At 46.9% G+C, this 26,221-nt stretch overlaps 10 protein-coding genes across 10 annotated transcripts; 4 read left to right on the plus strand and 6 right to left on the minus strand.

Annotated features, from left to right (window-relative positions):
- Nucleotides 1-3,540: 3,540 nt before the first annotated feature.
- K441DRAFT_699983 (uncharacterized protein) lies at nucleotides 3,541-9,007 on the minus strand. The gene is made up of 4 exons (XM_067653211.1): nucleotides 8,637-9,007; nucleotides 5,875-8,574; nucleotides 5,699-5,816; nucleotides 3,541-5,611 (listed from the first exon to the last, which is right to left on the minus strand). Exons 1-4 carry the CDS (start codon nucleotides 8,780-8,782, stop codon nucleotides 3,683-3,685), a joined length of 4,893 nt encoding a protein of 1,630 aa, XP_067498769.1. The 5' UTR covers nucleotides 8,783-9,007; the 3' UTR covers nucleotides 3,541-3,682.
- Nucleotides 9,008-9,376: 369 nt separating this feature from the next.
- Nucleotides 9,377-10,017, plus strand: K441DRAFT_584702 (ubiquitin-conjugating enzyme; the record flags this gene model as incomplete). The annotated part of the gene is made up of 4 exons (XM_067644556.1): nucleotides 9,377-9,429; nucleotides 9,504-9,592; nucleotides 9,657-9,788; nucleotides 9,842-10,017. The coding sequence occupies 4 exons, from the start codon at nucleotides 9,377-9,379 to the stop codon at nucleotides 10,015-10,017; spliced, it is 450 nt and encodes a 149-aa protein (XP_067498770.1).
- Nucleotides 10,018-15,260: 5,243 nt separating this feature from the next.
- Nucleotides 15,261-16,093, plus strand: K441DRAFT_584659 (uncharacterized protein; the record flags this gene model as incomplete). The annotated part of the gene is made up of 3 exons (XM_067644555.1): nucleotides 15,261-15,311; nucleotides 15,446-15,589; nucleotides 15,806-16,093. 3 exons carry the CDS (start codon nucleotides 15,261-15,263, stop codon nucleotides 16,091-16,093), a joined length of 483 nt encoding a protein of 160 aa, XP_067498771.1.
- A 97-nt stretch (nucleotides 16,094-16,190) lies between these two features.
- On the minus strand, nucleotides 16,191-17,303 carry K441DRAFT_284123 (uncharacterized protein). The gene is made up of 3 exons (XM_067640947.1): nucleotides 17,073-17,303; nucleotides 16,940-17,008; nucleotides 16,191-16,880 (listed from the first exon to the last, which is right to left on the minus strand). The coding sequence occupies exons 1-3, from the start codon at nucleotides 17,163-17,165 to the stop codon at nucleotides 16,527-16,529; spliced, it is 516 nt and encodes a 171-aa protein (XP_067498772.1). The 5' UTR covers nucleotides 17,166-17,303; the 3' UTR covers nucleotides 16,191-16,526.
- A 1,073-nt stretch (nucleotides 17,304-18,376) lies between these two features.
- Nucleotides 18,377-19,843, plus strand: K441DRAFT_667905 (uncharacterized protein). Its single transcript, XM_067649915.1, has 2 exons — nucleotides 18,377-18,460; nucleotides 18,528-19,843. Exon 2 carries the CDS (start codon nucleotides 18,728-18,730, stop codon nucleotides 19,373-19,375), a length of 648 nt encoding a protein of 215 aa, XP_067498773.1. The 5' UTR covers nucleotides 18,377-18,460; nucleotides 18,528-18,727; the 3' UTR covers nucleotides 19,376-19,843.
- K441DRAFT_466636 (ankyrin) lies at nucleotides 19,695-20,060 on the minus strand (the record flags this gene model as incomplete). Its single annotated transcript, XM_067641819.1, has 1 exon — nucleotides 19,695-20,060. A coding segment is annotated over one exon (366 nt), but the record flags the coding sequence as incomplete, so codon positions are not given.
- A 276-nt stretch (nucleotides 20,061-20,336) lies between these two features.
- On the minus strand, nucleotides 20,337-20,654 carry K441DRAFT_460702 (ankyrin; the record flags this gene model as incomplete). Its single annotated transcript, XM_067641772.1, has 1 exon — nucleotides 20,337-20,654. A coding segment is annotated over one exon (318 nt), but the record flags the coding sequence as incomplete, so codon positions are not given.
- A 591-nt stretch (nucleotides 20,655-21,245) lies between these two features.
- Nucleotides 21,246-22,478, minus strand: K441DRAFT_509647 (uncharacterized protein; the record flags this gene model as incomplete). Its single annotated transcript, XM_067642085.1, has 1 exon — nucleotides 21,246-22,478. A coding segment is annotated over one exon (1,233 nt), but the record flags the coding sequence as incomplete, so codon positions are not given.
- A 23-nt stretch (nucleotides 22,479-22,501) lies between these two features.
- K441DRAFT_667908 (purine and uridine phosphorylase) lies at nucleotides 22,502-24,018 on the minus strand. The gene is made up of 2 exons (XM_067649916.1): nucleotides 22,908-24,018; nucleotides 22,502-22,827 (listed from the first exon to the last, which is right to left on the minus strand). The coding sequence occupies exons 1-2, from the start codon at nucleotides 23,887-23,889 to the stop codon at nucleotides 22,772-22,774; spliced, it is 1,038 nt and encodes a 345-aa protein (XP_067498777.1). The 5' UTR covers nucleotides 23,890-24,018; the 3' UTR covers nucleotides 22,502-22,771.
- Nucleotides 24,019-24,405: 387 nt separating this feature from the next.
- K441DRAFT_667909 (uncharacterized protein) lies at nucleotides 24,406-25,807 on the plus strand. The gene is made up of 3 exons (XM_067649917.1): nucleotides 24,406-24,742; nucleotides 24,792-24,901; nucleotides 25,117-25,807. The coding sequence occupies exons 1-3, from the start codon at nucleotides 24,585-24,587 to the stop codon at nucleotides 25,566-25,568; spliced, it is 720 nt and encodes a 239-aa protein (XP_067498778.1). The 5' UTR covers nucleotides 24,406-24,584; the 3' UTR covers nucleotides 25,569-25,807.
- The last annotated feature ends 414 nt before the right edge of the window (nucleotides 25,808-26,221 follow it).

The raw sequence follows: 26,221 nt of genomic DNA on the forward strand, positions 1-26,221 counted from the left end.
TAGAGCCTTAAGGACTATAGTAAGTCTTTAGGTGTCTAATAATTCCTTACTAGGCGTAGGGGGTTCTCTGGCTTTAAGCAGCTCTTAAAGTCGTTTAATTTCGGTATTGGCTGCTATAAGCTCTACTTAGGAGTTTGAGTTAGTTGCTATTTTACTATTAGAGGTATTTAAGAGTCCTATAGCTGCTTTGCCGGCTGCTGTATTTCTTGGCATTATAGTATAGTTGTTAGGGTAACCTTTAGTAGGATTCTATAGGTCTTATTATTCTTTTCTATTCTTCTAGTTCTGGTAATATTCTTTAGATCTAATTCTATATTTTATTCTGGTTCGTAGTCCGTAAATATATTTAAATTCCTTCTTAGGAAAAAAGGGTAGTTAAGCTTTAGATAATGTTAGCGACTTAGTTAATTAAGGCATAAGCACGGTAAGAGAGACGCGCAAGCCTATACGATTGGTAGTCTATAAACGAGGATCTAAAGCTAGAGAAAGGAAAGGAGAAGAAGAGCAGCGCTGGTTAAAGTAGGGTTCTTTTTATATAGTCTTCTAGTTACGTAACCGCGAAGTTCTGCCAAGTTTTGCTAACTAAGTTCTGCCAAGTTCTGCCAGGTTTTGCTAGTGCCGTAACACAATATCCTTCTAAATCTAGAGTATATTATTTAATTCTTAGCAGTAATAAGGGTCTATAGGTAACGGCAAGCTATTAAGCTTTTAGATTATCCTTAGTACTCTCTTTAACTAAAATAAGGCCGTTATAAGGTAGAGCGTTAGACGTCTTCTAAACTAATACGTATTTCCTAATCTATGCGCGCTTACTAATTAGTATTAGTATGCTTTAACAATGTATAGAATATATATATTACAATAATATATACTATACGGTGTTATTAGTAGATTATTCTTTTTCTACTTATAACGCGCGTTACACATATATATTAGGCGCGTCCTACCATGTTCTGCCATATTCTGCCACCTCGCCATTAGCTCGCTTACCACTAGCGTATTGGCCGTGTCCTGCCATATTCTGCCATATTCTGCAATCGCACTATTAGTTCGCTTACCACTAGCGCGTTGGCCGTCCTCGCGATATATCCAACGCTTCTAGCTATAGTATTTTTTTTAAAGCTTTTATAGGTATATAGGATAAATTTAGCTATATTTAAATACTATATTAGGTAAATTAGGGTCAAATTTTAATTAAGTAATATTAATATTTATATATAAAGAGGTACTGCTAAAATCCGCAATAAAATACTATAAAGTCTATACTACTTTCCTAATTGGGACAGCTAGCTGGCAGCTTCATAGTCAGCGTACGTTATTCGACAGTCAGCGGACAGCGAGCGATCCAATTGACGTAGTCAGTCAGCTATTTTTCTCAAGATCGCAGCTAAGCTGACTGTTGGACACACTGCCGGAAAGTTGCACGCACTAGCGACAAGTTGGAGAGAAAGCCCCGTGGACGAGTTGGTCAACCCTCTGAATAATTCTCGAAAAGAGATATGCATTCGGGGTGTGCTTGTTGACGATAATATCGGGTCCTACATCTACGAACAGCCTGGGGCGGACTTGATGCTAAGAGGGGCAGAAAACCCCTATTGGACGTTTCATTCAGTACGACACCAACCCTTTAATAGCTAATACTTGTATTGCACAATCGCTCAAGTCTTACTTTCCACCTGTCTGCAATCAATGCGGCGGCGTTTTGCTGAGTCGGAATCTCACCACTAAGAAGGGACAGCCGCATTCCGTGACCATTCCAAGCGTGGAACAGTCACCAAAATTGGGTTTGCCGTTTATGCACTATGGTTCTACACAAGCTATTTCCTGTTGGCCTAGACTCTCAGAGTGCCGCAGTCAGCGTTATGGGCACAATAGAAATCCAATCCAAACCGAAGATCTACCCAAATATGCACCATAATACACTAATAATCAAGGCTTCATCTGGTTTGAGTAACCCCTTTTGGGTTAGACTAGTATCGGTGAGCAGACTTCACATTCAGGATATGATGTTAAGCTTTGTAGTTAGTCGTTCATAGCTGCCGCGTGTAATCGATCCAAATACCAATGGCCTGTGTCCGGGTGTTACATCGTGGTCAACCAGATCCGCTGAAAGTTTTCCCCTTTCTGCCCGGTGGCTGAATCGATGTATCACTCGACATTTGACGGGAGCACGGTGCACGTATTTTTGTCACCACTAAGATCAATATATCAATCAACACCGCTTAATCGCCACCCAAGCTCTATACCAAGATTCTCCTACCTTAGTTACTCCTACTGCCGCGCCTCAGTTAGTCAAATAGTAGGCTCATAAGAAGCTAAGAAATAAGAACGCGATTACGGTAATACAGGCAGCTATCTAATTAATCCCTCCTAAACACTTACTTAAGCCAGAAGCTAGTAAGCACTACGATACTTAAGAGTTAGAAGAATAGGACAGGAACGGGTTACCGCAGGGGATTCGGGTCTATTAGGTAAATAACCTCCCCCTCCCTCGGCCCCTCTCCCAACAGCACAGACAATGTGGCATTTTTTAGTACATCTAAGTTACAAATTAGTATTATAGGACCCACTAAATACGATAATATAACCATGCGGTAGCATGTCTCGGAGTACTTCGGTGTTAAAGCGTCCGGGATATTTATTTACTATCTACCACTTACTTAACACTAACTTGCTCTTCCCCCTCTCATAAGTCTTTTTTTAAATTACCTTTACAACTCCCAAACAAATTACTTTTACACGTCGATTTACCTCTGGCATAATATTAGTAGGGGGTAGTCGGATTACGTTCCCTAATAAGATTTTAGGTAACTAGATTTTTAATTACGATCGCCAAAATCTTAATTATAAGAAATTTAGGGTTTTTCTACTACTGCAAGTGGTAGAGGCACCCTAAGTTCAATACCACGCCAAGCATTACGACTTTCCTGCAGTGACCGCGCAAGCCCAAATCTTGTTAGGCTAGCTCCAAATTAAAGCAATTGTAGAACTTACCATACCACTGCGCTGGAAAGACTTTCAGTTGTAATTTTATTCGCCAGAGACACCCCCTAATTAAGAGTTACCCCCCACTATAAGGCCTAAGAGACCTCTAATATAGTGTCTTTGGTAGGAAGTTCTTAACCTAAATCTTATAACCGAATACCTCTATATACAACACCATGCCAAGGGTTATAATGTAGATTACTCAAATATAGCTTTACTATAATGCAATGGCTTTCCGCTATCTGAGCTGTTGCTCCGGCGCGCGGGGCGGCTAGGAGATTTTGTTCGCTCTGGATACTTTTCAGTCTCGGTTGACTCACTCGAGCTTGCGTACAATTATTTCCATGAGTCATCAGGGAGTCAGGATCTTAGGTTGATAGGGTCCCTTTAACGGGATGGAGACTATGTGATTACTTTGATCTAAAATTCAGGCCATTCAAATATTTAAAGACCGATCTTTTTATAGATTTAACAGAACAATTCCCTAGGTGTTAGAAAATAACCCTTTAGAGTACTTCCGTGCCAACTAAATAAAGTAATGCTATAGTTTTGAGGACTAAAAGTAATTCATAGGGTGTAAGTTTACACTAAGAATTAAAAGTGCACCTGACTGGCGCATGTCATTGGTATTCTACAAATGGGGTATCAGTATTCAAAGAAGCCATCCATTCCAAAACCCTTGCTATCCAATCGTGTCTCACCACTTCTCTTCTTCCCTACCTTTCTCTTTAGCCTCATCCTCCCCAACCCACCAATTCTCCCCTCTTGCCTCCCTCGTATCTCCCTCGTCCACAACACAATCACACCCACAATGCGCTACACACAGCCCTCCATTCCCTCTCTCCACACCCACACACGCCGCATGCGCGATATGCCCACACTGCGCACAGAAGTAGAACAACCCCTCAACCTTAATCCAACAAACGGAACAAACCCTCACTACCGCCGTTCCCCTCTCCTCCCCCTCCTGCCCCAAAAGCTCCCTCGTCGCAACCTCAATCTCACTACTCAGCTTCGCCACGCCATCCAACTGAATCCCCAAATCCAACTCCTGCACAAACGCCGCCTCGCCCGACGGGGCCTCAGGGAGCACCACCTCTGGCAGCGACTGCGGCCGCGACTGCGATTTCGAGTGTGTGGGCGGGTACGGGTTCTGCCGCGACGGGACGAACGCGGATGCCTCGGGGTTGAAGGCGAAGTGCTGCGGCGAGGCCGGGGGCGCAGGGGGCGGCGAACGGCGCGGGTACGAGGGCGCGGGTGGAGGCTCCAGTGCGCCGCGGCGAGTCTGCTGCTGCTGCTGCGTGTTAATTCTGTCTCTGAAGATGTGTCGGGGGGAGTTATATAGTCTAGGTCGAGAAAGCGGGGTGGGTGCTGGGAACGGGAAAGGGAGACTTAGAAGAGGCAAAGGTGGAGTTGGGACTCCAGGACAGGGCGTAGCGAGATGGAGGGAGGAGATGCGGGGTGTGGGGAACGTGAAATAGCCGTCGAGCTCGCGGCGGGGGAATGTCATGTGGTCGAGGTCAAGGAGACCGGGTTTGGGGAGAATGACGGTGTGGGGGCGGGGGGTGTGTAGGGGGAGCCCTAAGCATAACGCATCGAATGAGTCTAGGTAGACTCGGTGGGTGCGGAAAGGGGCGGAACCCGCTACCTTGCTGCAAGGAGCAAAGAGAGATACACCCACATCGTGTCTGATGGGTCTTTGAGATGGCTGGCTGGTATGTAGGCCTTCGCGCTTCGGCTGTTCCGGCCAGTACGATATTAACCCATTGAATTTGAGTACTTCCGCGCGTTGCTTGGTGAGTTTCCACACTCCGAGCTGCTCAGCATAGCTTGCCCGATAATGTTTGTATTTCCACTCCCATGGTCGCTCAAGGAGTGGCAGGCTGACACAGGCTTCGTCGTCAAACTGGTTCTGATTTTTCAGCGTTACCTTTATTGTCGTTTCGCTTTCAGTTTCGGTGGACGGGAAGACTGGATCTGACGCTTCTTCCTCGGGCCAGCTCTCTTCATCTGAATCATACCCGGTGGGGCCATCAAATTGGCCGAAGCTGGCCCGCTTCCCGTGCTTGGAGCGCTGGCTCATGTTAGTTGCGCTGCCACTGCTGTAGAACGTGTTCGTTCCCCAAGTAATACCGCTAGTTGGCGCTGATGTAGACAGGTCAGCATCGCTGCGGGGCTTCGGGTGAGTAGGTGGTGACGAAGATGCTGTGATTGAGAAAGGTCGAGAAAGTGATGCGAATGCACTTGCTAGGTTAGAATTTGACTTTTTGACATGTTGGTGATGCAGTTCGGGAGACGTAGAATAGCTGGCTGTGGCACTCGCAGTGGAACGATGCGTATTGGGTCTCGAGAGTGTTGGGGGAGTATTTCCTGTGGAATAGGGAGTCACGGGATCAGAGGGAGCATTGTCACTACCCCAGGGTCCATTCGAGGAACTCGCAGATCCGAAAGTGTCTAATCTCTTCTCTAGGCGTTCCCAAGGGTTAACAGGAGTGGAAATTTGCGCATGTGATATTGTAGGAGTTGATGGAATGGACATCAGTGGTTGATAAAGACTCCATGCGGCTTCGGAAGAGGGAAAGTAGTCTAAGGAGAATGCCGGCGCTTCCATAGACATGGGGAGATCCTGAGAATGTTAGTTGTGCGCTTTTTGTGAGAATTATAGAGGGTTTAAGAAGAGAAGTCGAGTCGCTGCATTTTCTGATGGACTTACAGATTGCCGAAGGCGTTGCATGACGCTAGAAACGCCTTCGTTGGCTGCAGGCTCAGAAAAAATGCAGGACAACATGGCGAGCATTTGCGTATCAGCAAGCTTCTCAAAGTGCTCAAATCTTTAAGATATTGGTTAGTGCCTAAGATGGATAACGGTAGGGGACTTTGGAGACTTACAGCGCAGGGATAAGCCAGGCCACGACGGGATGACGTCCCCATTTAATCCTTCCCGTGAGTTTAGGATTAGCCACCGCATCTGCTTCATCAAACGCTAAGTCAAGGCCACTGTCCTTGCGCTTTATTCGCACTAAGGATCGACGGGCGAGCACCAAGACCTGTTCCCGCCTATGCTGCTGGGCCAAAATCTCCAGAGGGACATCATTACAAAGTATAAGTTTGCAAAGTTCCCATATATCACCGAGATCCTGAAAACCATGCATTCTAGCTAGTGCAGCGTTATGAGTACAGACCGTTGGCCCGTCGCCGAACGTTTTGTATTTCTCCGCGAGCACTCTCTTACATGGTAGGATCTGCTCCTCAACCTTTATAATTGAAACTATAGACTTCGGTTTTACGGGATTTCCGTGTCCCGCGCTAGAATGCTGAGACGATTTCTGGAACTTAAGCGTTGCGCGCCTCCATGCCGCAGGGGGTTGAAACCTTCCAGCTGGAAGGAAGTCATCCTCTTCAGAGCTAGAAGATGGGCTGGTTGAGGAAGACGAAGCCCAAGACTCATGCTCATGCGCAGACACCCTTTCCTCGTCTTCAGCGCCACCAGTCCCAAAAGTTGGTTTGTTTTTCGTGCCAGGCGAGTCAGTAGTTAGGCGTCCGAATGTGTCGAAAATGCTACGGCTTTTGGATATTCGATCTGGGCGTAGCGAAGCGAGACTGAACATCGGCTTTGGTTCCGGCTTGGGGGGGAAAAAACAAACCAGCCGACCATCTTCTGCCCACATCGCGCCACACTGCTTTCGTACAGGCACATTAACATTTGCGTTTCCGGAGGCAAGAATATCATTCCCACTCAATTCTAGGTCTTGGGTTTGGACACCATTGAAATCGGCTCCGACACCGTCTTCTTCATCACTGGAACTCTCCTCATTCACGGGGCCTTCTAGACCGACTTTAGCGTTCTCTTCTTCGACCGACAGCCACGTGATGCTTTCTTCCAAGCCCCGTTCACCAAGGGCGTAACTAATGATCGCTTCCAAGCAACCGCGCTTCTTGCTTTGATAAAGCTCTGCAAGTGACTGTATCTCGGAGTTAAGCTTCATCAACGTCCCGTCTGCGATTGCTGCAGTGGTCTTTTCGATGTTGAAAAGAGGGGTTGATTCACGAGGGTAAGTCGAAGGGAATTTGATACTGATTCTTACGAAGGCAGCCTTACGCTCAGCACTCCACGGGCCGTAGAGTGAAACTGTCACTGTTCGACGAGACACGTCAACCTCTTCAAACGTGACTTTTCTGAACTTGCCCCCAACGTAAGTTATCTCGTCGCCTAGGCTCTCAGGGGTATCCCAGGAATATTGATGTGCTGGAGGAAGGATGCCTCCTCTTGTACCCCACTTTTCATGCGTGTCAGTCTCACGATTCCCGATTTTGACACCTTCCATCCACTTGATGGTGTTGACAAGCCTTCGACACTTATTCCTTCCTTGCATGCCTGTAGAAGTGCTCATAGCACCGCGCTCTATGAAAGTATGGGGGCTAGGAAAATCAGTCTTGCTCATCGCGGCCTGGAACAGCGTACTAAGATGACCTTTGGGTTGTGATGTATCCTTTTCAGGCTCTTTCTTTGGCAGCTTCTGTGGTCGCCTGCGCTTAGGTTCATCTCTGAACGACATATAGACAGCGCCTTGTCGAGTGAGCCCTGGCTTTTTGAAGACTTCCTTACCCTTTTCATGCCCGACCGCTTTAAGAACATGCAAATGCATTTTATGAAGATGAAGATACCTATCTGTGCCCCAGGATACAAGTTGAAAGTCGCGATTATCAATGCCATTATCAATGTTGCCACGTGATCTCCATAGAAATTCTTTGACGCAGTCTGAGTGACCTTCAAAAGAATACACAGGTGGTACAACAGCATCTCGCTTCATGCCATCGTTCAGTCGGCGATCGTAGAGGTGCAAGTCGAAACTGCCCCGCTGCGGCATTGCAAGGACACCCCAACCGAAAGGAGTGTGACGAGCTCTCCAAACTGGGTACGGGGTTCTGAACACTCTGTCTGGCATCGCATTTAAAGAATCGTCTGTAGCTTTAGAGTAGTCCCATATTTTGATTGTCTTGTCTAGGGAGCAAGTGAGAATACCAGTAGATCTAGTTCTGTTCCAATCAATACCATAAATCTTTGTTGAGTGGGCAGCAATAGTTTTCAGAGGTATCGCGCCATTTCTACGATCCCATACGCGCAAATAGCGATCGTGTGATGATGCAATTATGTGTGAGTCTTGTCGGTTCCATTTGACTTGCGTTGCACCAGCGTCCCAATCAGCAAATATTGCGAAAGGCTTTGCGAATTTGACAGCAGAATTGAGCGACAATGCAGGACTATAGGGCTGGCGAAGGTCCCAGCAGTGCACAAAACTGTCGACAGCGCAAGTCGCTAATTCGTCTGGATGATGAGCTGAGAAGTTGATATCGGTGATAGCTCGCGTGTGAGCATGAAGAGTGTATTCTATGGGAGCACGAGATGTATGACTAGACAGTTCTAAGTTGTAAACCAAAGCCTTCTGGTTGGAAGTGCTGACGATCCAGTGGGCTCGCGAGGCGAAAGGTGACCATTGGACATCTGCGACATCCCACTGCGAACGATTGGCAATATATCGAGGTGGGGAATATGGGGAGTCAAGGTCGATTATATTTAGGCCATTGCGTCTAATTCCAATCAATATTGATCCTGATGCTTGAAGGTGGAAATTAATTGAGTTTAGACTTACGAAGCTAATACAACATCGCGTCCGCTCGGCGAAATTGACGCGGCACCAATAGCCTCGTTGACGTAGATGGATACATCTTTATCAAATGTACGGCTCTCAAATGCAGATGATGGTTCTCCACTGGAGTCATCATATTGTGAGCCCATCTTGGTGTTGAGGTTGAAGTTGAAGCTATGAAAGTTGTGGAGCTGTCAAAGCTGTGGAAAGTTAGTGAGCGTGGAATCTGAACGTCAAGCTCCTACTAGGACCGCAGAGGGGCAGCAGGAGCTTGCCCCCCTTGAAAATTGAAAGCGGCTTGCAGATCTTGTAGATGCTGTGTCGAACGAGCTGTTCGTTGTTGAGAAGAACTTGGAGCTTTGGGTCATCGGCCTTCAAGTTTCGCCGAAGGAACGGGATGCTTGGTTGGTGGGGGCGTGGGATCTGGATCTGGAGGGGCAGTGAGGACCCAGTAACTAGCCTCTCATCAAGTCCAAAGCAGCCTTGAGCGTGACTCCACTCTTCTGGCTCTTCTGGGTGCTCATATTACTTTTGATATATCGTTGGGGCGACAACATTGTTACCGGAACCTCCTTCCAAACTGGTTGTGAGACTCGAAACTTCTGTACCACCCTTTGTCCAACACTTATTCGCCTTATTCCTACTTCTTATTATTCTTGGACCAAGACACGCGGCAAGACAACACCCGACCCTTTTGAAATTTTTTGGAAGCCTAGAATAAAGTTGCAGAGCTGCGAGTCGATATGCCCCTCCCTAAGCGTATCATCAAGGAAACGGAACGCTTGATGGCTGAACCGTAGAGTTGCCTTGCAGCCTGCGGGCTCCCAATGCAAATGACCCGCTCATTTTACTGACGATGTGTTCCTTTAGGGTCCCCGGCATCAGTGCTGTTCCCCATGAAGACAACCTCCGCTACTTCGATGTTATGATCCACGGACCCTCACAGTCTCCATACGAAGGTTGGTCAGAAACGCCGCCCATATTACGAGTCGTCAAAAATGCTAATTTTTTGCACAACTCTAGATGGTATCTTTAAGCTCGAGTTGTTTCTTCCGGACGACTATCCCATGACACCACCTAAGATCCGCTTCTTGACGAAAATCTACCATCCGAACATCGACAGACTAGGCCGCATCTGCTTGGATGTGCTGAAGAGTACTATACACAACCTAATACTTGTAGTTAAGGGCATTACTAACCATGTGCAGGCAACTGGTCTCCAGCCCTCCAAATCCGCACCATTCTACTTTCGATTCAAGCCCTTCTAGGTGCACCGAATCCTGACGATCCTCTCGCTAACGATGTCGCTCAGCGGTGGAAGGAGGACGAAAAAGCCGCGATCGATACAGCTCGCGAATGGACAAAGACTTATGCCAAGGCATAGCCGGACAACACCCTCGATCGGAACACATTGTTGGTTCTTGGTGATCTCGGTCTGTGGTAATGGCGTTACGATACTCTTACGGAAATAGCCAGCTTCTGTAGACATGCATCCAGCTGCAGGGATTTGAAGCGTCAGGCGTTTGTGGCTCACTGATTAGCTGGTCGTGCCTGATGGCACCTTTCTCCTTTACTTTACTGATAGGAAGATACCATTTCTATATGGTCTAAGCCGTGTGATCCTCTTCCCCTAGTGTTTTTGTGTCGAACATCAGAGCAAACTGTTACTCCCCTAGTTTGAGGCTCACAATGATAGTGCAGTGACTCAGCGGGATGGGATTGACGCTAGAAGTATCTTCTATACTACTTCACCAAGCTTAGGTGTAGCCATGGACTAGGATAAGTAGATGAAGATGCTTCGCAGTCTTATATTAGGTATATACGTAATCTCTCTGGAAAGAAAAAGATACTGACGCAGATAGGTACCTTTTCAGATTCCGTGAGCAGCAAGTAACATCGGATCATAGCCAAAAATCCCCGAGAAAGGAACAAGAGGCTGGACTTAAGGCAGCAGAAACTCAGGGAAAAGAAAGATCCACAATGAAAATGCCTCTAATGGGCCAGCAAAGGAAAAGAAAGAAGAGTATAGATAATCTCGACAACCTAGCGCACTCGCTATCCTCTCAAAGACTAAAAGCAAGCAGATGACTAGCTAACGGAACAAAGAGACAAGGCTGCTATACTTTATTTCCTTTCCAGTTGTACTCACTTCTCACTCTTCGTACTATGCCATGACGTCTGAATGAATAGTCTTTCCATCTGATCTTTCAAGTTCCTTATCATCAGTGCTTCTCATAATATATGCATACCATAATCACAACTTCTGCCCATGAGATCTCTTTAAAGATCCCTATATTTGTTCCCTTATTTATGAATGTCTAAACCAGATGACCACTAACTTCTCTAGGGGAGTCAAGGTTCCGTCATGGCGTCAGCCGCAACTTTTTAAAGTAGACTTCAGCTCGACAGAGAGGTAACCTAACCATGAGCGACGGCCATGTTTTTCGTCTCGACGCTGGAGGAGCGTAGTCGGCTTATGAAGCAGAATTTTAGAACCCTTTGGGTCTGGTTTCATTGTAGTTCCCATTCATGCTAGTAATCTTACGAGGGACTTAAAAAAGTCTCCAAGCCAAACGACCTCAAGTCCCAAAAAAGCTTATGGTAGGGTCACTCCAAATACCGAACTGGCGGTGGGATAAGAACCACCGGATCTTTGCTCAATGCTGTACATGTCAACACAGCACAATAGACTCTTAGACCATTTTAGTCATTAGTCATGACCTGTGTGTCCGGCGTGCATTATCCCTTTCTCCCCATGGATAGCTTTTGATTCTGTGGCAATATTACATGATTACTAAGTTGCGATGATTGAGTATGGCTTCGAAAGAGGATGGAGGAGCGGGGCGCGTGTGAGATTTGCCTAGAGCTTTATTAGGATATCGAATGAACATTGTCTCTGGTGTAACATCGAGACAACAGCTGGTAGATTGGCAAGGAAATGGTTTTATTTCATCGATTGATGTTCCATCAGCGAGGGTCCGTGCAATGCATCAGAACTAGCATTGATGCTCCAGACAGTGTCTCAACCACTGGGTGTGAGGGTCCTGTAGCGAAGATGAGTTGGCTTGAAGGCCACTGGTTGGGCTAAGGAGCGGCTGTTGGTGAGAGCGATGGAGTTTTTAGTAAGTCTCTACTATCATCGTCAGCTTGTTAACAAACTGCTGATCTCTAGTGAGATTCTAGACTTTTTAAATAAGGATGTGGAGGAGAGGAATGGTAACGATCGGACACTGTCGCCGTGAACAGCTCTGTCCCTGCCATCCCCCATCTGGGAATTAGGCCCTATCCGAGGAACCTCTGCTTCCGCTATCCCTTATTGGATCTTGAGGACGCGTTCTCGAGCAGACTGGATGAGTTAAGACCAACTGTTGACCGCAAATTGGGACAATATATAGCCTCAAATTCCGGTCGACACCAACAGACGACGGACTCCTGGACTGTTCCATCCCTTGCCGGCTTATGGGGAAACGAGATAATGACTTTTATCTGCTAATGCGTCCGCTTAGACACGATCACTCTTCGTCTTGTGTTGGCTTGTCAATGCATGCGGGCGATGAAATGGGTGATGGCGGGTATGGTGTAGAAACATAGGAAAGCGGGGGCTTTTTCTGTGTACTTGGGCTCGCAAAAAGGGTGAATTCTCCATGCATCTGTTTCTCCTCTAGCAATGCTAACTCTCTATCCTTTAATAGATATACATAGTATCTTGGTTGCCTACCCTGCGTGCTTATTTAATAGCAGCCACCGATAGGGCATACCTAATGACATATTGCTTCCGCAATGTTCCTTGTCCGTTACGCACTGCCCGGTGATCACCGTCACATGACTAATGTACCCTTCCTTTTCCCCAATTCTTTCCCCTCTTTCTCTCTTTCCTCACTACAACAAACACATGCACAAAGGCTTTCATCATCTTCACTGTTTCTACCTCACCTTCACCGGCTGCATAGATGGGTTTAGCTACCGCTAGCTGCTCATTGCGATTACAGCTTTCAAAGAGCAAACCAAGTCACTCCACTTCACCCTTCTGCCTACTTTCCTCAACGTCTTAGCCTACCGAGTCACTACCGGTATTGTTGTTAGCTTTGTCAGTCAGCGTCCATTTGTCGTGAGTTATCGGTGCTTCAGGCCCTCGAACGCTTCTAGTGCTAAACATCAGTTCTCTTACAGAGTAGCTTGGAACAAGGAATCCGTCATGGGTAAAAAGGTATAACTCACCCTTCTAAGATTTATAATTAAGATTTTGACCGTTGGACTTACATTACTAGGAAATATTCCCCTTTCTGGGGAGCTCTGCAAGCGTTAGGTGGTTTCCTAATTCTTCAACATCTGGTCAATTTCTATAAGGACTTTTATCCAGGTCTTCACTAATTTCGCCATGATTTAGAGGCATCCCTGTTTCCTGGGGAGTGTTCCGGTCGTACTATGTACTCGAATACCTACCGAATCGTTCAACCTCAGACATAGCCTGGATTAGCATCATTCAGGGATTTTTCCTTATTATCTTCGGCTCCTTTGGCAGTTTAGCATCTGACGTAGCACCAATTTGCACTATCTAAGATTTTTTCTCTTAGTCTTCGGCCTTTTCGGCTGTCCACTGTCAAATGTGCAAGCTCTCGAGCTTCGGTTGGCAGCCTTGATGGAAAATCGGGATTGTTTTGAAATGTAAAACTAAAAAGTTTAAAATTTAAAAAGCTGCTTCGTGTTCGATCGTATGTCTCCGTGCGTGTACTTTTAATTCAGTTGTAGCAGTGAATGATTTTCATAAATGAATTTATGGAGATCAAGTGGTGCTTTCATTGGCAGTTGGCGCTGGTCTGACCGCAGGGGTGAGAGGGATTTAAATTTCGAAAGGTCATAATTCATGCTAATCATCCCCAGCATTTATTTTGGGCGCGTGGAAAAGATCTAGTCCTCATTCATCAAGACAAAGTCCTCGCTGTAGCTGCAGCTATCGCTAGCGTTCACCACGTTCCGAACTACTACACAGATTAATTGTTTTAGAGAAAACGGCCTTTAATACAAAAACGGAATTTGCAAGCAGTTATAATAAAATATAAAAACAGAGGCCTTAGTATTAACCTGTTAGAACTAGTTTAAAACAATTCCTAGCGGCATTAAGAGCGGTAATTCCACTTAGGAGTAGGCCTTTAAAGAGAAAGCATATAGTAATATAAAGCTTTATAATCTTCTTCCGGCTGCCATTAAACCGGAACAGTGTGGAATGGGTTAGTCCAGCTTTATTTCTAACTCTAGTCTTAGATTAATAGAGAGGCCAAAAGCAGATTCTGTTCTCTAAGATTACTATCACTAATATAGGGGATATTCTCTCCGTTCTCTATAAGTGCGAAAAGCAAATACCAGGTTAAGCGTTAATTTATAATAGTTTGTTATTACAGCTTATTCTAAGGCGAATTATAGAGATACAGAAAACAATTCTTAAGCGAGATAAACTTTTAGATAGGCAAGAGATAGCGCTATATTATTCTTAATTTAACGGTTAGCATATTCGCGTTAAATGTCCTTAATGCGATAAAGAAGGGCGACCATTATAAAAACCGCTTTATTCCATCTATAGGCCAGGACATTTTGTTATCTACACGAGACAAACCTATAAGTATTGCCGTGGTAGGTAAGGCTTTAGACTAATTAACCTAGATATTCCGTAGGTTTCCGGACAAAATTTATCTATACAAATCTCGGCACTAGTACTTTACCCTTAGGAAAGAGTCCGAACAGTGCTATAATCCTTAACGTTATTAATATCTCAATAACAGCGCCCTATGGAAATTATCTGCATCCGCTGTTAAGGAAATACTAAAGCCAGTAACAAGTTATATACTACTGTCGACGAAGCGCCCTTATGGACCTTAGGTCACCAACGTCCTTTATACGTTAAGAAGCAGTAGGAGTGCCGAAATTGCACCAAACTTAAAAGAGTATTAGGAAGATGGATACTAAAAGATGCAGTAATCCCATCAATCTGCAGACGTACTTTAGGTGCTCTTGCGGATTAGTATGGACATTATAATGGAATTATTATTGCACAGCTTATGGATTATTAGCCGCCATTAAGTTAAAGTTGCCGGCTTTGTAATAACGATAAAGTGATTAACGTTAGAGTTTAAAAGCGGTAATTTCTCTAATTTAAAATGTAAGAGTATGTCGGACGGATAAGTTACTTATAAGAACTCTGTCGATTAAAGCTGGCTCTAGAAGCTCTCTATATACATAAGGTAGGGGTAAAGGACTAACGACGACGCTGACGGCGATTCTGGAACTGTTACTCAATCGCCACTAGGTCGATATTGCCACTTAGTTAGTGATAGGTAATGAATAAGTAATAGAAAATAGATAGTAAGACATACGATGGCAAGAAACAGGGTGTGAGTTATAAGGTGGTACTTGACAGTGACCTTAATGTTCGACAGAGTAGAATCTTAAATCTGCATTAAATGCAGAGAAATATCTGTCAGATGAAACATCTGGGCGCCCTTGCGCCTCGATGAGGCTTGGCCTCGCTCGGCTGCACTATTCACCGACACACAAAGCAACAACGGACCTTCTCAAAATCGCCATCGACGACGACACCGGAAAGAACACAGGTACTGCATCACCACCGCCAAAATGCGTACCTACGACGATACCTTCAGCGGCCAGAAGATATACCCGGGCAAGGTGCGTTGCCACTTCCATCTATCGCCTCCATACAACCCTTCGGCGATGCTTCAATAGCTACTAAGGAGATTAGCGGATAGAATGAGGATGGAAGATATTAGACACGCGCTGACGAAGTCTTTTTTGAAATACAGGGCAAGCTCTACATCCGTGGTGACAGCAAAATCTTCCGATTCCAGAATGGCAAGACCGAAAGCCTTTTCCTCCAGCGAAAGAACCCACGTCGGATCGCCTGGACGACGCTGTTCCGGAGGCAGCACAAGAAGGGTATCTCTGAGGTTAGTCGCACATGAGCATCTATCCCGTATATTTGCTGCACAATTGGAGGTGGACATTCGCAGATGCAACAAGAGAGTGGCTCGCATTTCGATGCCAAGATGACGACACATTCAAAATCAGTGGAAGATGGCGCCAGTGCTAATATTTCTCTGTATTCATCTACTCGGGATATAACACATGCCTGTACTTGAGCTAACCATTCCGTTCTCCAACAGGAAGTTGCCAAGAAGCGCACTCGCCGTACTGTGAAGCACCAGCGTGCCATCGTCGGTGCATCCCTCGACGTTATCAAGGAGCGCCGTGCGCAACGTCCTGAGGCTCGCCTTGCCGCACGTCAGGCCGCTATTCGCGAAGGCAAGGAGAAGAGGGCTACTGCCGAGAGCAAGAAGAAGCTGGAGAAGGCAAAGTCAGCAGCTGGTGCGGCGCGTGGTCAGACCCAGCGGATTCAGAGTAAACAAGGTGCGAAGGGTGCACCGACGAAGGTGCAAGCGAAGAGCCGTTAAGATTGAGGAATGAGTGACATGGAGATCGGGGAGGGATGGTGTGGGCGGCATGGGTTTGGGCGCATTCGATATCTTGCTTCTGAACTGGAAATGAACTTTGTTGTCAAAGCGTTTGCTTGCCAGGAAAGTCTTCATAGGTTCTGGCTTTAGGGCAATGCCATTCATGTCCTCATGAAACGCTGGGCATGTATCATGCAAGTGACGGAATATACGTATCTCTTGGGAAAGAGATAATCATCTCAATGGCAAGTCTCACTCCATTTCGCCGAGCCTCACATCCAATAATTTACTGTCCACTTCTGAGGTAATTTAAAAGGGAAGAACTCTCAATCATATTTTACCCTTACTACTACCACTTAGTTTATGATTAGGATAAGACTATTAATTCCTTTAGAATAAACATTACGCGATGATATCTACAACGACTTCATAATTAGCGTCTACGACATTCCGAGATGGAAGACGACTCCAAGTCAGACAAGCAACAGACATTATAATCATTAATCCAAACTTCATTCTCTTGAAACCGAGATCTCCCTCTGCACGCTGATGCCCCTCCCACCAGACCTCCGCAAGTTCCTCCAACTTTCCACCGTCCCTCTTCTACCATTTGCCTTCGCCGTGGCTCTGTTCTCTCCTTTTGCCCTCGTCTTTCTGATGCCGCTTCCCCTGCCTGTTTAATGCTAAACTGCCTCATGCAACTCCACGGCTCGTCCCTGGGTACCGCTTCTAGCCACTGCTGCATTGGACTGTATATTTTGCCGTCGTTGAGAAATGCTCGAAGTCTCTGTTGGTATTCACCCGGTAAGGACGCGAACAGGCGGTGCGGAGGGGACTGAGCCGCACCTTTAATTGACCACGACAAGGTTTCATGTCCGCCGGCATTGCGGTATGCTCACAAGATGGTCTGATCTGCTGCGAGATCGAAGTGTTAGCTAGTCCCAGAGGTGGGTAAAGGCAACGTTGCGCGCGATATTACCTGTGGGAATTGGGCTGCTTCTTCTTGGCTCGTGTCAATGGCACTTACACGAACCAAGTTAGATGGCTGATCGAAAGCGACAGTAAGAGGCATTACTCCCGGATGAGCTTAACTACTGTGGATAGGAGGAGCACGCAGTGCTATGTTCTTGGGAGGGACTCCGCTGAAGGCGAAAATGATATTCTGCGTGGATAAAGGCGTATTTAATTGAAGGGCCTGCATTTGGGCGTGTAGTCTTGCAACCGGCCGCCTTGTCAATTTTAATCTATGTCCATTTTGTACTGCGAAAATAGACATCTTGAGTACAGTAAACTGCCATGACCTGATTGGCGTGACCTGAATTCGTGAGTACCTCGAAGTCGATATTGGAATGTTTTCGAGTGAAGAGAGAATAGCAATTTCGTCTGCGTCGCCGCTTGATTCTCCATTCGATAGTCGCATGGAATTGGCATGTTTGAAGGTTGACGAGGCCTTCAGAGCGTGCACAAAAACGGCCCGTTTGGCGAGGCCGAACCCCAAGATGTCTATTTTGGTTTTCCAATCTCCAGACACAATGTACGCGTTTGTCGACGAATCCGGTTGGCCGAAGTGCAAGAGGTACTCTTGGCCCGATGCACGTCTACGCCCAGCCTAGTCAGTTAGCTCGGTATATGAGGGGGACTGCTCCCATCGAATGCTCCCGCTCCCTTTGAACACACTCTCTCCCTAAGCCTGAAGCACCATTCAAATTTTTACTTCGGGCGATCTGAAAATCTGAAGCTGTCTTCTTCCATCAAAATGGACCTGCCAATCAATGGCGCAAGTGCAGCGGATCCTCCGCATAAGCGACCCTATAGACGCATATCTCCCCAGCAATAGGAGAAACAAAAGTCGCATGTTTTGGAGCTGTACATTGAACAGCAGAAGACGCTCGAGGAAGTTGTACAGATTATGGAGCAAAAGTACGGGTTTACCGCAAGGTGGGTTGACAAGTCCGTCACTCATGGGCCTCAATCACCACAACACACATCTCCGCTGAACTTCAGCCTTTCAATACTGAGCTTATTTCCCTGCAAAACGTTTGAATGTCCATAACGTATACTGGCTCATATTGCTCCAGCGTAAAACAGTTTCAGAGGAAAATTAAATCAATGGGGATTTGTAAAGAATATTCCTCATTCGGAGATGCGCTTCATGGCTCGGAGAAGCCAGCGAAGGCTCGAAAAAGAAGGCAAACGGACGAACTTCAAGCGCCGGGGCAATGATGGCGGCCAATTTCAAGACGTTCCTGTCGAAAAGCTGCAGAATTGGACTAAGCGATTTCAGCCGAACAGCCCCACTTTGGAATCCTCATTTCAAAGTACGTGCAGACTTCAGAATAAGGAAAGCATACTCAGCTAAGTGAATAGGCACGCCTTCGAACATTGCGTACAGCACGCCTTCGATTAGTACTGAAACTAATTCGGACTTCTCAAGCCCATCATCATTCTATGCAAGCGCTGCTGCAAGCATTACCTCCTCTCTCTCCTCGGAACTTGTCGACGAGAAGCTTCGCGAGTTCAATAATGAGTTCCTCCGCATCTGGCTTAACCCCCATGGTCGTTGTTGGAAGCGGTACCGAGAGGCCAGGCAAACAGTTTCCAATGTGACGGCAATTCGCGAATGGAACGGGCTGGATGCATCTGCCTGTCTGGACATCCTCGACGGGGCACGCGCACTCATATTTGCCGAAGAATACATGGGTGCGGAGGGCGAGTTCAAGACTGCCGCAACCGGGTTCTACCATATACTGGGCCCCCATTACTGCGAAATTCGAGGCTGCATTGATGAACGCGATGAACGGCGCAGATTGTGGCAGCGCGATTGCCTTCAGGATTCTACAAGAGTCGTTGGTGGTTCTCAATGGCGTCCGTCAGAAGTATATTCGCGAAGAGGTTTTGCTCAAGGATTTGAACCAGACTCTGGTGCTTATGGCCAAATTAGCACGCTTCTGGACCTGGACACCTGAAAGTGATAGACCACTCGTACCTCGGGTCAATAATCACGTGAGTCACCGTAACGTGAACAGGATGATTTCAGTAAAGGGCTCACGGTGTAAAGGAGGTGCTTTCGGGGTGCAGCATGTGCTCGTTTCAGTAGGAGGTATTAACTCACCACTAATGCCGATACTTGAGTTAATGCGTATAGGTAAGGCTTCTGGGATACTACAGCAAGAATCACATGAGTCCGCCTTCGATCACAGCCACCCGCCCAATCCAACAATGAGTAGCATTATAAACGTCAGATCCAGTGCTAAAATGGGAAAAGATTGTCCATTGAAATGACGGAGCGCAATCAGAGTCAAATTTGGTGATTCTTGGGACTTAGCTTCTCGAATAGCTGCTTCCACAATCCCACAAAGAATGTAATAAGGATCTTTAACGGTTGCTGTGCAAGAGGTGCAAGAATGTGGAAGGGGTATGTGATACTGCGGACGATAAATTCGATTGAATGGTGGTAGGTGCTCTGCCCTCGAGGATCATAGCTGTGATAGTTAGATTCAATTGAAGTCGCCTGTAGCACGTTGCCGTGGATCCTGCCCTGAGTGTTAATTTCAGCCCCTTCCAGCAGCATCAGCACAATCTCCACCTCCCCTTCAATAACAGCCGCCTGCAGCGCGTTACCAAAGAGTCCGCCCTGGGCGTTAACATCAGCCCCCCTCTCCAGCAGCATCACCACAATCTCCTTCTTTCCTTCAGCTGAAGCCGCTTGCAGCGCGTTGCCAAAGAGTCCGCCCTGAGCGTTCACATCAGCCCCCTTCTCTAGCAGCATCGCCACAATCTCCTCGTGTCCTCTACCTGAAGCCGCTTGCAGCGCGTTGCTAAAGAGTCCACCCTGGGCATTAACATCAACTCCGTTCTCTAGCAGCATTGCCACAATCTCCTTGTGTCCTTCACCTGAAGCCTCTTGCAGCGCGTTGCCAAAGGTTCCGCCCTGGGCGTTGACATCGACCTCCTTCTCTAGCAGTATCGCCACAATCTCCTTGTCTCCTTTCCGTGAAGCAGCCTCGAGTGCGTTGCTAGAGACTCCATCTTGGGCGTTTACATTAGCCCCCTTCTCTAGCAGCGTCGCCACAATCTCCTTATTTTCTTTACCTAAAGCCGCTTGCAGCGCGTTGCCAAAGGCTCCGCCCTGAGCGTTAACATCAGCCCCCTTCTCTAGCAGCATTGCCACAATCTCCTCGAATCCTTCACCTGAAGCCGCTTGCAGCGCGTTGCCAAAGAGTCCACCCTGGGCATTAACATCAGCCCCCTTCTCTAGCAGCATCGCCACAATCTCCTCGTCTCCTTCAGTTGAAGCCGCTTGCAGCGCGTTGCTAAAGAGTCCACCCTGGGCATTAACATCAACTCCGTTCTCTAGCAGCATTTCCACAATTTCCTTGTGTCCTCTATCTGAAGCCGCTTGCAGCGCGTTGCCAAAGGCTCCACCCTGGGTGTTAACATCAGCCCCGTTCTCCAGCAGCATCGCTACAATCTCCTCGTGTCGTTTAGCTGAAGCCGCTTGCAGCGCGTTGCCAAAGGCTCCGCCCTGGGCGTTAACATCAGCCCCCTTCTCTAGCAGCATCGCCACAATCTCCTCGTGTCCTTCACCTGAAGCCGCTTGCAGCGCGTTGCCAAAGAGTCCGCCCTGAGCGTTCACATCAGCCCCCTTCTCTAGCAGCATCGCCACAATCCTCTTGCCTCCTCTACCTGAAGTCGCTTGCAGCGCGTTGCCAAAGAGTCCACCCTGGGCGTTAACATCAGCCCCGTTCTCCAGCAGCATCGCCACAATCTCCTCGTGTCCTTCACGTGAAGCTACTTGCAGCGCGTTGCCAAGGGCTCCACCCTGTGCGTTGACATCGACCTCCTTCTTAAGCAGGACGACCTTGACAAGTTTGTGGTGCCCATGATGCGATAACATGTAGAGTAACCTTACACCTTTAACACATCCCAAACTAGGAGAGTTTTCAAAGACATTATGAAAGCGTCTCAATCGTTCAAACTCCCCATGCGGCTGTTGTAGGCACTGCACAAAATCCTCCTGTGCGATTTCTTGCGTCTCTTCGGCATGGTCAAGAATGTAAGTCGAAGCATACTCTAAGAACGGGTAGCCGAAGCCAAGTTCCTTTGCATGTGACCTATCCTTTGCTAGTGGCAGTTCTTTTATCATAAGGTATGACAAGCAGCAAGCCCTCAGACGATTATGACTGGTGTCAATGGCATTTAACTCAAGCGCAGGATCCAGTGTTTGGAGCCTCTTATTTCGAAGGAGGAAGTCGTTGACAGACTCGTGGATGAATTGCACAGTCTCTTCTTGTCCCTTGCGTATCTCAATAAGACCCTTCGATTTCTTAGTAATAAATCGCTTGATGCTCTCACTAGTCTCTGTTGATCGATTCCAAGCCCCTAGTTCCTCTCCCTCCATTCCCGCTAACACGGCGAAGTAAAGCTCTTCTGGCTTGAGCAATCGTCTTGCGAATAATACCCATTGAAGCATGAGAATAGTCCCTTTCTTGTCCGGGTTGTCTTTGTCTAGAAGAGTCCGAAATACCTCATCGAGATCACTTGGGACCTCATGAAGCTTCTTCTGCATAGCTCTAACTTCACCATCATCGAATGCTTGATTAAGCATTTCGACAACAAGTACGACCCACATAAAGACGCCTGCTGCCTTTTTGAGAAGCTCTTCTTCGATCTTCCGGTCCCTTATCCTCAACTTATCTCGGACATATTTGACAATGTCTTGATCGTGCCCATTTTGCCCCTCCACAATCAGTTCAAGGTTTTTATCCATACTGATATTCGGATAATGACGGCTGGACAGGCAGATATTGAGAGAAGCCTGAGCACTAATAGCGTTTATGCTTAGGGACTCGAGGAATGATACAACCTTTCGTACTTCTGGCTCATTGCACTCATCCAAGGCGTCGATAAGAAGGAGGAGAGGCCTAGGCTGACGCGTTTTTGTCTCTGAGAGCAGAAACTCAGTTAGCTCTCCCTTTTGCCAACCCCATGTTTCATGCTTTTTCCATTTATCGCGAAACATGGGAGTGAAGCGTTCGCATAGAGCAGGGTCCTGTTCGAGCAGCTGATACAGCAGGGAGCGTAGCATACCCAGAGGAGTCTTCTCTAGCGTGCTGCCTCGGGCGTTGAAGAAATATGCTGCAATAACGTGATCTTTGAAGATCTTCCGACAGTAGTCCAAAGTATGCTTCATCAACGTCGACTTCCCAGCTCCTGGTTTGCCCTTGATCCAAAGTACTCCATTGTGGCTTGGAAGCTCTTTCCGATCCCGCCACTGCTGGAACTGCGTGGTTTGGAATAGCCAGTTACACGTATCTCGATGGGCAGAGGCTATGTCCTGGTGACGAGCGTCGATGTTGGGAAAGCTAAGAGAACGTAGGCAGGCTATTCCTAGTCAGTCTTTGAACGGTACAGTCTGAGAAAGAACACTAAACGTGGATCAAATTTCACTGAATAAAATAGCGTATTTAAAGTATTATCTATGATTTTCTGCACAGTCCTCTTGAAAGAGTCCCGGTTCTTAGTCGCCTTTAAGTTCTTTTAGAGTTGCGTTTCAAGCCAAGTAGTTTCGAATAAGCATACCTACTTGACAATATGACTTCTTCCAGCAAATAGACAAAAGCGACAGAGCGTACATATCGCAACATAAAGAAAAGACGGCGTCTAGGAATGGTTACACTAACCTCCTTTTTCCTCTAACGGCGACTCAAAGGGCCGGACATCGGAGGAATGGCCTATGGTGCGTTAGCAGGGGAAAGGTTGCACGTCAATTGCACCGAGTATTCTATCCATGGCCGATGCTAATCCTCCTTACCAAAAATCATTTTCTCGGCAATGAATTGCTTGCCATTGCCAGTGTTGTTGTTTTGACGGCCGCCAGTCTGCTTGATCTCTTCGACCACGGAGGGTGTCTCTATAACGCGGCTCTGCGGTATGACATACAGAAGCTCCTTTGCATATGCAGCTGCCGTCGCAGCCGCATAAGCCTGCCAACGCTTGTTTTTGTGCGAGTCCGCGTAGTCGCAGATCCCACGGATCACCAGGCAGGGGAAGTTGTCCACCAGCCCGGCCGCCTCCATTTCGAAACACAGCACATTAAGCTCCTTTCGTAATCTATCCCGACATGACCCATCCCTCATCACTTGATTACCAGAGGCAATCAAGCCGTAATGAATCGCTGGATCTGTTCCCTTGCGAGGACCACGAGAGGTCGATCTGTTGATATCGCAATGTGTGCATGCTACGTCGCCCTCCCGATGGTCGTAATCTGCTGCGAACAAGTAGTCATGCTCTAGGCCCTGATATGTGACGGTGTCGCGCAGCTTCGGGTATTTCGATATAATCTCTGACAAGTGTTTGGAAAACCCGGGATCTTCCATCATGTGCTTTGCTTGCAGACTGGCAACTGCACTGAGCAACACATCCGGCGGCCTGTTCAACGAACCAGTACGCACGAACCGGCCCGCTTGTACAGTTTTCCCAAAGTCGTACTGGATGACTCCCCCAGATGTCCCAACTGGTTTGCTAACCACGACGTCGCCTAATCGAATATCATTCTCCTGGCTCGGCACTCCACCTCCAATGCCAACCATGAGGCCGAACCTTATAGAGGTGAATGTTGAGAGCATGCGAGTTGCCACGATGGCGGCAGAGTTAGTGCCAATCACCCCAGCAGGCAGACAAGCAATGGCAACATTGTGCGCCCCGATGCGGCCCAGGGTATAGATGTTAGTGTCGTGAGAGGGCTGTGGTAACGGATCATGGCGACTGTCCAGCACGCCTACCGCTGCAGCCATTTCTGTCGGTAAAGCGCAGATCCATCCTATGGTGTAGTCCTGATGCTGCATTGCGTCTCTGCTAGTATAGTAGTGATAATGGGCGGGACCTGGGCTGTTGAAGTGGGAGAGGTTACTCAATTGCAGGGGGTGTGGATAGGCTGCCCGGGACGTCAATTTGGCGTGGCACAAAATCACGAATTGCAGTCATCAATGATTCTTGCAGAGGAGGCGATCAGGCTTGTCGAGGCTATCTTGGTGGATATCGAGTAGGTATATATTTGAAATCTGCTCAGATGCACTCATTTCGTGCAGCGCATGCCTTAGTCCAAGGTGTTTATGCCTAAGCTACAAGGTTATTCCCTCAACACGTCAGCGTCTATCTAGAATCTGGTCCGTGCGCGGAACACCAAAACCTCGACGATTCGATTCGGTTGATTTAATTGGCTAGTCCTTATCGATAGCTCTCAGACCCTCGGTGGAGAATTCGTTGGATAAGGAGCAGTATGCCCGCACGTACCAACGGTCCACCGAGGGTCCGATTGCAACAACAGTGAACTAGAACCTACTCAAGACTTTATTCAGCCTGCTCCAGCTTTTCACTTTACAACAGTTAAAATACCTAGTATTTGTATAAGTCTATTTTCAAAGTCTAAAGTCTCGGTACGAACCTGTTAATCCTCACATTGCTCGCCAATCAATCGTCTTTCGCTCCAATGCCAACATCCGGATTTCCACTTGATTATGCTGATTTCCATAATGGTAAACCCGCACTGGTCTCCGATGGTGGTGACGACTGCGATGATGAAGGTGGTAGTTTATTAGAGGAGGAAGTGGACAATTTCTTAGCTTGGACGGGTGCGGAGCCACTCAGGTATACTTCTTTAACCTATTGGGTTAATACTCATTAATAGGGAAAACAGCCCGAAGACGGTCTTTGTTCTTGTCATGGGCATGACTGGGTCTGGAAAGAGCACGTTCATATTAAGATGCACAGGCAAAAGTGCCAAGATTGGTCATGATCTATTCTCTTGTAGGTGAAATCTCTGTTTTTTATCTTTGCCAGGTTTCAGGAATATTGAAGTCGGTCAAGTCTGAGAAATCCTTGTCTTAGAGTTGTATTATATCCCTATTCTACCGAGACGCATCTCAGCATTCTGAAAGAAATTAAAGTCTTTCTCCGAATGCCACATCACCTTCAACTCTCCCTAAAGCCAGCTATAAAATGCTCACGATATTCTCCGTCAGGCACAGAGTCGCTCGGCATCTTTTCCTTCCAATTTCAAGGAACGAACGTTAATCTTATCGATACTCCGGGGTTTGACGATACCCATCGCTCCGATATTGACACTCTTAAACTCATCTCACACTATCTGAGTGTATCCTATTCAAACAATGTTTTTATCAGTGGTATTATATACCTACACAGAATCTCTGACAACCGCGTATCCGGGTCGACAAAACGTAACATAGAGATGCTCAAAGGCCTTTGCGGTAGCCACGCGTTCCGAAACGTCAACATTGTTACAACAATGTGGAAGGGCGGCGAAGCGGAGGAAGGACTCAGGAAGGAAAATCAGCTTCGCTCCGAAGACAGCTTCTTCGGCGACATGCTTTCTCGTGGCGCACATCTATTCCGGCATGCTACGAACAGTGTGTCCAACAGTCAGCTTAGCTGCGAGCTTGAGAAAAATAGCTGACTGACTGCGTCAATTGGATCGCTCGCTGTCCGCTGACTGTTGGATAACGTACGCTGACTGTCAAGCTGTCAGCTAGCTGTCCCAATTAGGAAATTTGTGTAGACTCTATGGTGTTTCATTTCAGATTTTTGGCAGCACCTCTCTATATATAAATATCAACATTGCCCGATTAAAATTTAGCCCTAATTTACCCAATGCAGTATCCAAATATAGCCAAATTCGTCCCGCATCCGCAGAGGCTTAAAAGGTAGGTAGAATGGTTGGTGGTAAGGACTCCAGAGGCTCTATTTCTGTGTCAGATTTAATTAAATATAAAGCTATATTAAGTCTACCTTACCAAGCTAGCTTTTCTGCCTCTGTTGTTAGCTTATAGCTAGTAAGATTACCATTTAAGCTCGTCAACCAGGGTGTGGTTAAAGCTCTATTTAAGTTAATACAGTTAGTATCCGTATTTGCCAGTAAGCTTGCTATATATTATTGGGTAGAGATTATCTTAATTAATAGAAAAGATATAGCCGTAGTTCTAATTAGTTGGAGGAGGCTCTTGCGATATAGAATTATCTTAATCGCCCAATTCGGTATCGTCGTTAATTGGAAGAGGGGAGGAAGCAGTTAATCCACGAACCCTACGCGGTGCTTAAGGAGTTAAGCAG

Source organism: Cenococcum geophilum, assembly GCF_001692895.1.
Source record: "Cenococcum geophilum 1.58 unplaced genomic scaffold K441scaffold_58, whole genome shotgun sequence".
In the NCBI taxonomy this organism is placed as follows: domain Eukaryota; kingdom Fungi; phylum Ascomycota; class Dothideomycetes; order Gloniales; family Gloniaceae; genus Cenococcum; species Cenococcum geophilum.

Coding starts and splice junctions, on each gene's coding strand:
- K441DRAFT_699983 (XM_067653211.1), bottom strand. CDS start 8,782: ATGGGCTCACAATATGATGACTCCAGTGGAGAACCATCATCTGCATTT. Junction 8,575..8,636: donor CGCGATGTTGTATTAGCTTC/GTAAGTCTAAAC, acceptor GATTGGAATTAG/ACGCAATGGCCTAAATATAA. Junction 5,612..5,698: donor TGCAACGCCTTCGGCAATCT/GTAAGTCCATCA, acceptor TAACATTCTCAG/GATCTCCCCATGTCTATGGA.
- K441DRAFT_284123 (XM_067640947.1), bottom strand. CDS start 17,165: ATGCCTCTTACTGTCGCTTTCGATCAGCCATCTAACTTGGTTCGTGTA. Junction 17,009..17,072: donor AAGCAGCCCAATTCCCACAG/GTAATATCGCGC, acceptor TCGATCTCGCAG/CAGATCAGACCATCTTGTGA. Junction 16,881..16,939: donor CTTGTCGTGGTCAATTAAAG/GTGCGGCTCAGT, acceptor GAATACCAACAG/AGACTTCGAGCATTTCTCAA.
- K441DRAFT_667905 (XM_067649915.1), top strand. CDS start 18,728: ATGCATCTGCCTGTCTGGACATCCTCGACGGGGCACGCGCACTCATAT.
- K441DRAFT_667908 (XM_067649916.1), bottom strand. CDS start 23,889: ATGGCTGCAGCGGTAGGCGTGCTGGACAGTCGCCATGATCCGTTACCA. Junction 22,828..22,907: donor TGCCGAGAAAATGATTTTTG/GTAAGGAGGATT, acceptor AACGCACCATAG/GCCATTCCTCCGATGTCCGG.
- K441DRAFT_667909 (XM_067649917.1), top strand. CDS start 24,585: ATGCCAACATCCGGATTTCCACTTGATTATGCTGATTTCCATAATGGT. Junction 24,743..24,791: donor ACGGGTGCGGAGCCACTCAG/GTATACTTCTTT, acceptor TAGGGAAAACAG/CCCGAAGACGGTCTTTGTTC. Junction 24,902..25,116: donor TGGTCATGATCTATTCTCTT/GTAGGTGAAATC, acceptor ATTCTCCGTCAG/GCACAGAGTCGCTCGGCATC.